The sequence below is a fragment of the Nerophis ophidion genome, linkage group LG08 (assembly GCF_033978795.1).
Source record: "Nerophis ophidion isolate RoL-2023_Sa linkage group LG08, RoL_Noph_v1.0, whole genome shotgun sequence".
Classification (NCBI taxonomy): domain Eukaryota; kingdom Metazoa; phylum Chordata; class Actinopteri; order Syngnathiformes; family Syngnathidae; genus Nerophis; species Nerophis ophidion.
In genome coordinates, this window is record NC_084618.1 from 63,064,002 (window position 1) to 63,074,710 (window position 10,709).

The 10,709-nt window shown below is 41.4% G+C and overlaps 1 protein-coding gene across 1 annotated transcript; it reads right to left on the minus strand.

The window, feature by feature from the left end:
* Nucleotides 1-4,688: 4,688 nt before the first annotated feature.
* nog2 (noggin 2) lies at nt 4,689-6,186 on the minus strand. Its single transcript, XM_061907356.1, is given in 2 exon segments — nt 4,689-5,350; nt 5,352-6,186. Coding segments are annotated over 2 exon segments (621 nt in total). The 5' UTR covers nt 5,523-6,186; the 3' UTR covers nt 4,689-4,900.
* Between the last annotated feature and the right edge of the window lie 4,523 nt (nt 6,187-10,709).

Sequence of the window (10,709 nt, forward strand, 5' to 3'; positions counted from 1 at the left end):
GATGAGGTGGCGACTTGTCCAGGGTGTGCCCCGCCTTCCGCCCGATTGTAGCTGAGATAGGCACCAGCGCCCCCCGCGACCCCAAAGGGAATAAGCAGTAGAAAATGGATGGATGGATGGATTTCACTCATGTCTTCAAAGCTTTTTAATAACAACCAACAGGGTGTGCCACAAGTGTCTTGCAGTCAGGAGTAGCGATGTGGCTTTTGCAAACAAATCAATTATTTTAAACAGCTCTACTAAGTGAACGATGAAAATGTTTTTTACATGTGCACACAGGCGAATGGACTAGAACAGGGGTAGGGAACCTATGGCTCTAGAGCCAGATGTGGCTCTTTTGATGACTGCACCTGGCTCTCAGATGAATCTTAGCTGACATTGCTAAACACGATAAGTAATAAATAATTCCACTGGTAATCACAGTGTAAAAAATGATGTTAAAAATATGAAACCTTCTCATGCATTTTAATCCATCCATCTGGTTTCTACCACAACTGTTCAAGAAGTCGCATTAATGGTAAGAAGTATTTTATTTATTGATGATTAGCTTCAGAATAACAATGGTATTAAAAAGAACAAGAGACTCAATATACTGTAAAAATGTTGGTCTTATTTAAAAATGCACGCATTTAGTTGTATTCAGTCTTTGAAACAAATATTATATGGCTCTCACGGAAATACTTTAAAATATTTGGCTTGTATGGCTCTCTCAGCCAAAAAGGTTCCCGACCCCTGGACTAGAAGGATAGTAAAAGTTAGTATTTATATATTTATACTAGTTTCATGTATAAATATATATATGTATATATATATATATATATATATATATATATATATATATATGCATGTATATATATATATACATATATACATACATACATATATATATGTATGTATATATATATGTATATATATATACATATATATAAACACATGTATGTATGCATGTATGAATGTATGTATGTATATATATATGTACGAACGTATGTATGTATACCTGTATATAGGTTTCTGTGGTTTATCTGTTATACAGAGCTCAATACCGGGGTAGAGCAGAATATATGCCAGGTTAGGAAAAAAACACAGAGGCTATTTCATCCCTAGGGATAATGTGGCCTCTGTGTTTTTTCCTTACCTAACGTATATATGTATATAAATAAACATATATATATATATATATATATATATATTTTTTATATACACATATATTATATGATTTTTACATATAGGCATATATACATACAAACACATATTTTACACACATATATATGTGTATATATATATATATATATATATACATATATATATACATACATACATACATACATACATACATACATACATACATACATACATACATATATATATATATATATATATATATATATATGTATGTATGTATGTATGTATGTATGTATATATATATATATATATATATATATATATATATATATATATATATATGTAGGGCAACACTGTGACACAGGGGTTCGTGCATCTGCCTCACAATACGAAGGTCTGAAGTAGTCCTGGGTTCAATCCCAGGCTCGGGATCTTTCTATGTGGAGTTTGCATGTTCTCCCGTGACTGCGTGGGTTCCCTCCGGCTTCCTCCCACTTCCAAAGACATGCACCTGGGGATAGGTTGATTGGCAACACTAAATAGGCCCTAGTGTGTGAATGTGAGTGTGAATGTTGTCTGTCTATCTGTGTTGGCCCTGTGATGAGGTGGCGACTTGTCCAAAGTGTACCCCGCCTTCCGCCCGATTGTAGCTGAGATAGGCACCAGTGCCCCCTGGGAATAAGCAGTAGCAAATGGATGGATATATATATATATATATATAGTGTGCACTTGCTTATCAATGGGAAAATGCATTTTTAGACAGTATGATTGAATAAGAATAATGATAATAATATTAATTATTATTTTTTTTTTTTCTACTTGGGACTTTCTGCGGGCCGGATTTCAGATGTTGGCGGGCCGTTTCCGGCCCGCGAGCCGTAGTTTGGGTACCCCTGCTGAAACCAGTTATTTTCTTTTATCAAAGCTATGAAAATATTTCATTTTTAATTAAAGTTTTCAACACTGTGGAAATTAATTCATCGCGGCCAAGTTTGGAAACAACTAACAGCACTTAACGAGGAATGGCAATTAGCTTTATTTGTTACATGTTTACATTGTAATCTTACTTATTGTGCATTTTTCTGTATTGTTATAGGCTGTTCTTACTTTAAGTAATATTAATATCACTGTCAAAGTGGAGGATGGGGCATCTCCTGAGAATACGACAAAGACGAAATTATTGGAAATATTCCAGAACAATTCCCACCAACAGAGGTATTGGTGTACTTTTAAATGATTTTGATCCTCATAACTCAGTGAGTGCTTTCTTGATTACGCACAAACTTTGGACAACTCCTTTGAAAAGGAACGTCTCCCTTCAAAGAGCCACGCATCCCCTCTCCGTGGCGCTCTCTACTGATAGTTCTCCTGGCGTCTCCAAGGTGTGCGCGCACGCTCCTCGGTGTCTGCACTGGGAGCCTTGCATGCAGGCGAGGAGATTGGCTTTCACACGCTTCTAAAATACTCTCCGGGGCCCGAGAAGCTGTGAAAGGGTTACTGTTTCCCAAAGTGCTGCATTCTGCGCAGTCGAGAGGGGGCGGCTGAGTGGCGCCGTCGAGTCAGAGACGCACTTTTCTGAAAAAAAAAAAAAAAAAAACCCAAGACATCACCAAGAAAGAAGCTGACAGTAAGGAAAGCAGCACCCACCCCCTCCTCCTCCTCCACCTCCTTCTCCTCCTCCTCCTTCTTCTTCTTCACTGGCATGCTGCCGTCCTCCTTCCCAGCCTCCTCTGCTTACCAAATCCCCTCAATGGCTCCTGTCTGTCACAATGGCTGGGCGGCAAGTGTCAAATCCAGTCCAGCCACGCAGGCGCGTACAAGACGCGCGCTTTTACGCACGCCATTGGCGCGCTGCGCGTGTTCTATTTAAAGAATTCAAGCTACAGTTGAAAAAAAAAACAACCAAAAAAAAAAACAAGAAAGAAGCAGTTGAGCAATGTTTTTATGGGCTTTGTTTTGTTTTTCTGCACCCCCTCCTCCCCTCTCCAACCCCCTCACCCCTCCCTTTCCAGCGCAGGGTGGTCAGACTAGAATAGGCGCCGGTCTCCAAATACCTCAGTGGAACTTGTGTGCGGCGTCCAGAGGCGGCTTGCCTGCATGCACGCTGCACACAGACACCGTTTGCATCATATTCCCGGCCTTTTATATCAACCATAGCATAACATAATAGAACATCTGTGCGGTAAATGACCAACTTTTTCCGCTTATGGACAACATCCGAGCCTTCAAGCACACAAAGTAGCGATTCTCAGACTGTGGAATACGCCGGCACCGTCTAGTGGTAAGCCAAAGAATCACACGGGTAAATATTCAAACACAGTGTTACTGTTCAAACGGTGTACTGCAGGGGTGTCAAACTCATTTTAGCTCGGATGCCAGATGGAGAAAAATGTACTCCCAAGTGGTAAAATCACGGCACGATGAATAAAAAATAAAGACAACTTCAGATTGTTTAAACATAGAAGAAGCACATTTAAAAAAATGTACAAATCATAATTGTGTTGTTGATTTTTACACTTACATGTTGCGTTTAATAGTATTCTATCTTTTTTGTGATTTATATTTTCTGAATAAATGATGTGATGATGTCCATCGGTCAACCCATTGGTGTTCATTTTCAATCTATCACGATAATAAAATTACTTCAAAATCAAATTAAAGGATGTTATACATGTAGTTTGATAATTTTCCTTGACTGACATATGTAGCATCATCTACAAAGACATCCAGTGCACACATTTAGAACGGCAGTTTCTTTCATTCCAAAATTTCCGGATTTTTTTTTTTTTTTTTTAGCAAACTCATCCAGCGGGCCGGATAAAACCTGTTCGCGGGCCTAATCCGGACGTTTGACACCCGTGGTGTATAGTGTTTCAGTGGCCTAAAATATATAAATAAAACACCTTGTTTTTAATGACCACTTAGGCCTACTATGCTACTGCATTTCATTGTCGTGATGGTGCTTGGAAAGCCAAGTGTTTTCTGAGGTGGTACTTGGTGAAAAAAACTTTCAGAACCACTGCACTAAAGACATTATTGCTAAAAAAGCAACTTTTTTTTTCTGCAATTGTTTATTTTTTGGATAATTCAAGTAGACAATCTCCCATATTTTTTTTTTTTTTTTTTGCAATTCCGGTATACTCTGCTATTCTCTTTTGCTCTATACTCACAAAAACAAATAAATAAAACGTACATATTTCTACAATATTATGTATTCCCCGAAAGAGGAACAACAACAACAAAAAAAGCTGAGTTCACGCCTTTATTTATATATAATATTTAACCTCAACTTCTGTGTGTGTTTTTTTTCCTTAATTAATAATGATATTAATATTATACAAAAAAAAAACAACTCTAGGCAGCATTGCAGTGAAATAACAGTCAGTTGAAAAACAAACAAACAACAACAACAACAACAACAAAGGAGAAACAAGTCACCTCTTGGAGAAGTGGATATAGCATATCTTCAATGTCTATTAAAAAAAAAGAAAAAAAAAAAAGCTCTTCCATATGAAGTGCTGCATGGTGTCATCTCTCACCCCAACCACCCCACCCCCCCACCCCAATAAAATATGGTCCTGGATCAATTAGAAAAAATAGCTGCATTCCTCTTAAATATGTACAATGTTGGTGTTTCACTTTAAAATGCTATATATATATATATGTATATATATGTATATACATACATATATATATTTTTATAAAAATAGATTTGCTATGGTGCCCACCTCTGTAGAGAGTTAACAGTGCAATAGAAAGCAGTCCACGCCGCACCTCCTCAGCACGAGCACTTGCACTCGGAGATGATGGGGTACTGCACCTGTATCCACGTACAGAACTTCTGTCTTAGAAAGCCCTGGCAGTACCACCTGAGCAGGATCTTGTTGATGGACTTGACGGGCTTGCACGACATGCCCTCCGGGAAGGAGCAGGAGCGCTCCGAGAAGCAATTGCCCTCCTTGATGTAGCGCGGCCAGAACCTAACCCCCAAATCCTTCCAGGCGTACACCACGGGACAGTGCGTGTAGGTCCACAGCCACTGGAGGAATTTCCTGCGCGCCTTCTTGCCCACCTTGACGCGCTTCCCGTAGGGGGTCTCGGTGAGCTCCAGCTTCTTGATCTCGTTGGGCATGGGCCCCTGCAGCTTGACGTCCGGCGCCGAGGAGTTGCTGAGCACCGGCGCGCCCACGGACATGAAGTTGGCGTCGAAGTGGCTGCCCAGCTTTTTTCCTCAGCGCGCGCTCGGACAAGTCCTGCTCCCGGGGGTCGTAATCCGGGTCGGGGTCCTCCTTGAGGTCGGGGACCGGTAGGTGGTCGCTGGGGGACGGACGGAGGCGAAGGTAGTGCTGGCACACTCCGAGGTGGACGCACAGGAGCGTGTAGAGGAGCACCGGTACCATGGTTCCTCTCTGCAGGGGGGCGGGGTTGTTGGCGCTTTTTACGCACGCTTCTATTTAGGAAGGACACTTGAAATAGACCCTGCCGCGGCCGCCGCTGCAAAAAATGTCGTCAATTGGCAAGATAAAGGGGAAGGGGAACTCTTTCGGATTCACTTCGGGCTCCTCTCGGTTGTCATGGCGACGACTCGGATGACAGAGCTGCATGGGAACGAGGCTGCAGTGCGTGCGCACCCACAAGGTGCCCCGGCAATCTTCTCCCCCTTTTTCTTCCCCCACTTATGCTGAGGGTTGCTCTCTTGTAATATTCCAGAAAAAAGGGACAAAAAAAATAAAAAATAAAAAATAAAAAAGCCCGGTTATATATTATTCCACGTCACGGGGAGCATGGCGGTTCGTGTGTCCTGCATGCGCGCACAGCTCCTTAATTCTCATGCATGGCGTCCTGAAAATGTGGGGAGAGGGAGCAAAAAATGTAAAAAAAAAATCCTTGCTTCCAGAAGCTCCTCTCACTTGAGTTGTGTCCTCGCTGGAGGAGTGTGAGAGTGGGTATGCGGGGGGGAGAGAGAGAGGGAGAGAGAGCGAGAGAGAGAGAGAGAGTGCGTGGGTGAGCGTGTCTGCAAGCGAGTGGGCGCTCGGGTCCCAAGTTAAATATCCCCCTCCGACGTTACAAAGTGTCAGAGGGGGCCTGCCCACCCTCGGCCACTCTCACTGATTGACAGCCCCCACGCCCGCCCGCCCCTCCCCTCGCGACGTGGAAAATGTCAGGCACAATCAACAGGGTCCTAACGCGCGCATGCGATTGAAAGAAGCTGCGCATGTGGCAGAATTATTGAGTGGGATGCACTTAATGGTTTCAATACGCTGTCAGTGGCAGAGCGGTCCACGGCGCTCGGGAGGAAGGAAGGAGGCATCACATTCCACCTTTGTTCGCCCGGGATTCGGGGCTGCACAGGAATTGGCCCCGTTGAACTCAGGGGTCAGAAAATAGGCGCGTAATTAAGGGGCTATAAATGGACGCGGATAGCTCAACTTTCTCATGCTAAGCACTCATTATGCGGCATGATGGACTTTCTTCTTCTCGGAAACTAATTGCAGGATTAAAAGGCATTTGGATTTAGATAGTAAAAAAAAAAAAAAAAAGGGGGAAGTTTCGGTGGCGGACACTAGAGGGCGATGATCCGGCACCGTCTGCGTGGTCCTCCATGGAGCACTCATGTCAGGGGGGTGGGGGGTGGGGGGTGCATACTAACTTCATTAACCTCACATTTCCCCCCCCCCCAGGACATAAAATATTACCTTCCCTCAAAACTGTAACATATTCAATTTTATTCCATTTTAAAGAAGTTGTACTGTGTAGTGTATGGATCATTTAATACACTTTAAAAGCCAGTAAATTTACAGACCTTTGAATATGTGAAAAAATGTTTTTTTAAGTATGTGCTTATGGTTGTTGTTCATATTTGAGATGCATTTTGAACATGCATTTACCGGTAGTTACATTATGATGGATTACATATTTTCAATTTCTACAACATGCACGAAAAGGAGCAGGAAAAAAAAAATACAATTTAGTTAATCCTAGCCCTGTTCCAGTTGGTCACACATTTGTTTGTTCACTTCATGTAACACAAATTAAAAAAATAAATAAATAATCAAATAAACAAATACACATACGGTCTATATATATACTATAGGGATGGCGTGGCGCAGTGGGAGAGTGGCCGTGCGCAACCCGAGGGGCCCTGGTTCAAATCCCACCTAGTACCAACCTCGTCACGTCCGTTGTGTCCTGAGCAAGACACTTCACCCTTGCTCCTGATGGGTGCTAGTTGGCGCCTTGCATGGCAGCTCCCTCCATCAGTGTGTGAATGTGTGTGTGAATGGGTAAATGTGGAAGTAGTGTCAAAGCGCTTTGAGTACCTTGAAGGTAGAAAAGCGCTATACAAGTACAACCCATTTATCATTTATTTATTTATATATATATATATATATATATATATATATATATATATATATATATATATATATACATATACACATACATACATATACAGATATACATACATACATTCGTACATAGTATATATATATATACATATATATATATACATATATATATTTATATGTGTATATGTATATATATATATACATATATATTCAATATGCTCAAAAATATATACATTAAAGTATTTGAACACCTGCCTTGACTCACAAATGAACTTGAAATCAATCAATCAATCAATCAATCAATCAATCAATCAATCAATCAATCAACATTTACTTATATAGCTCTAAATCACAAGTGTCTCAATGGGCTGCACAAGCCACAACGACATCAGATCCCACATCAGGGCAAAAAAAAAGTCAACCCAATGGGGTAACAATTAAAACCTTGGAAGGGACCGCAAATGGCGACCAGTGCAATGGACGTCGAATTTATCGAGCATAATATTGTGAGAGTCCATTTCATAGTGGATCTAACATAATAGTGAGAGTGCAGTCCCTAGTGGGGCCAGAAGGAGATCATCCCGAGCGGAGACAGGTCAGCAGCGCAGAGACGTCCCCAATTGATGCAAAGATGAGTGTTACACCTTGGGTCCCGACTTTGGATAGCCAGTGCGTCATCTGTGGTCACCGAATTTCCCTCTCCATAAAGGAGAGGGGAGCAGAGCAGAAAAGAAAAGGCAGCTCGACTGATCTAAAAGAGGGTGTATTTAAAGGCTAGAGTATACAAATGAGTTTTAAGATGGGACTTAAATGGTTCTACTGAGGTAGCATCTCTAACTGTTTCTGGGAGGGCATTCCAGAGTACTGGAGCCCAAACCAAAAAAACGCTCTTTAGCCCACAGACTTTTTTTGGGCTCTGGGAATCACTAATAAGCCGGAGTCCTTTGAAAGCAGATTTCTTGCCGGGACATATGGTACAATACAATCGGCAAGATAGGATGGAGCTAGACCGTGTAGTATTTTATACGTAAGTAGTAAAACCTTAAAGTCACATCTTAAGTGCACAGGAAGCCAGTGCAGGTGAGCCAGTACAGGCGTAATGTGATCAAACTTTCTTATTTTTGTCAAAAGTCTAGCAGCAGCATTTTGTACCAACTGTAATCTTTTAATGCAAGACATGGGGAGACCCGAAAATAATACGTTACAGTAATCGAGACGAGACGTAACAAACACATGGATAATGATCTCAGCGTCGCTAGTGGACAAAATGGAGCGAATTTTAGCAATTTTATGGAGATGAAAGAAGGCTGTTTTGGTAACGCTCTTAATGTGTGACTCAAAGGAGAGAGTTGGGTGGAAGATAATACCCAGATTCTTTACCGAGTCGCCTTGTTTAAATGTTTGGTTGTCAAATGTTAAATCTGTATTATTAAACACAGGTCGGTGTCTAGCATGACTGATAATCAGGATTTTCGTTATCTTAGCGTTGAGTTGCAAAAAGTTAGCGGATATCCATTGTTTAATTTCATTAAGACACGCCTCCAGCTGACTACAATCCAGCTTGTTGGTCAGTTTTAGGGGCATGTAGAGTTGGGTGTCATCAGCATAACAGTGAAAGCTAACACCGTATTTGCTAACGATGTCACCTAGCGGCAGCATGTAGATGCTGAAGAGTGCGGAGCCAAGAACCGAACACTGGGGAACTCCACATGTTACCTTAACAGACTCCGAGGTCACATTGTTATGGGAGACGCACTGCATCCTGTCAGTAAGATAGGAGTTGAACCAAGACAAGGCTAAGTCTGACATACCAATACGTGTTTTGATATGCTCTAATAAAATATTATAATCGACGGTATCGAAAGCAGAGCTGAGATCAAGAAGCAGCACCATGGATGACACATCAGAATCCATTGTTAGCAATAGATCATTAGTCAATTTTCAGAGAGCTGTCTCCATAGAGTGATTTTCCCTGAAACAGGATTGAAAGGTTTCACATAGATTGTTAGACGTTAAGTGTTCATTTAGCTGCCGTGCAACAATTTTTCCAGGATTTTCGAAATAACTTGATGGTGGGACACCGGTCGGTAGTTTACCATGAGGTCAGGATCGAGGTTGGGTCTTTTGAACAGAGGATGAATAACCAATTTTACGAATGCTAGGGGAACAGTGCCAGAGGAAAATGATTAGCACTGATGGTCCTAATATTACAAACAGTTCCTTGATAAGTTTCCCAAGGAAGTGGGTCAAGTAAACATGTTGTTTGTTTTATCCCATTTACACGCTGTGGGAGTTCCTCTAATGTTATTTCATCAAAAAGAGAGAGACTATTTTGTAGGGCAATATCCGTGATATATACTGTACATTCATATCTGTGTTAATAAAGCCCAGTTGTAGCTGGGATGTGTTGTCTTTAATCTCCTTTCTAATGAGTTAAATTTTCTTATTAAAGAAGTTCATAAAGTTATGTGCTTAGTGGTTGGAGCTACTGGGAGGAGTCCCTTGTTGGGTTCGCGATGTTACTGTACTGAACAAATATTTAGAATCGTTTTTGTTGAGGCGGATGAGATTGGAGTAGTATTTAGCTTTAGCTAAGGTAAGCATGCGTTTATAAGTTATTGAACTATCACTCCATGTTTGATGGAAAACCTCAAGTTTAGTCGCGCCATTTGCGTTCCAGCTTTCTACATAATAATTTAAGAGCTCTAGTTTCTTCTGTAAACCACGGGGTACGCGTTTTAGGAGCCCTTTTTAACTTTAGCGGTGCTATACTATCAATGGTTTCACGCAGGGCTTCGTTAAAGTTGTTAGTGAGGTTATCAATAGACCCCACATAATTTGGGAATGGTGCCATTACCGAAGGCAGGAGGCCAGCAAGAGTCATCGTTGTGGCAGCATTAATGTTGCAGCTGCTAAAGCAGTTATTATTATTAGCCTGTTGACAAGGAGTCCGAACTTTGAATTTTATAAAGTAATGATCGGACATTACTTTAGTGAATGGGAGTATCATAACCTTGGAGGTGGTGACACCCCTGACAAGCACTAGATCTATCATATTACTGTTGCAATGCGTGGGTTCATTTATTATTTGTGTAGGACCACAGCTATCAATTATAGTCTGGAGCGCCACGCACGGAGGGTCCAACGGGGTATTCATATGGATATTAAAGTCCTCCATTATAATTATATTGTCAGCATGTGTCACTAGACGCCTACCTACTCAATGGCCTAGTGGTTAGA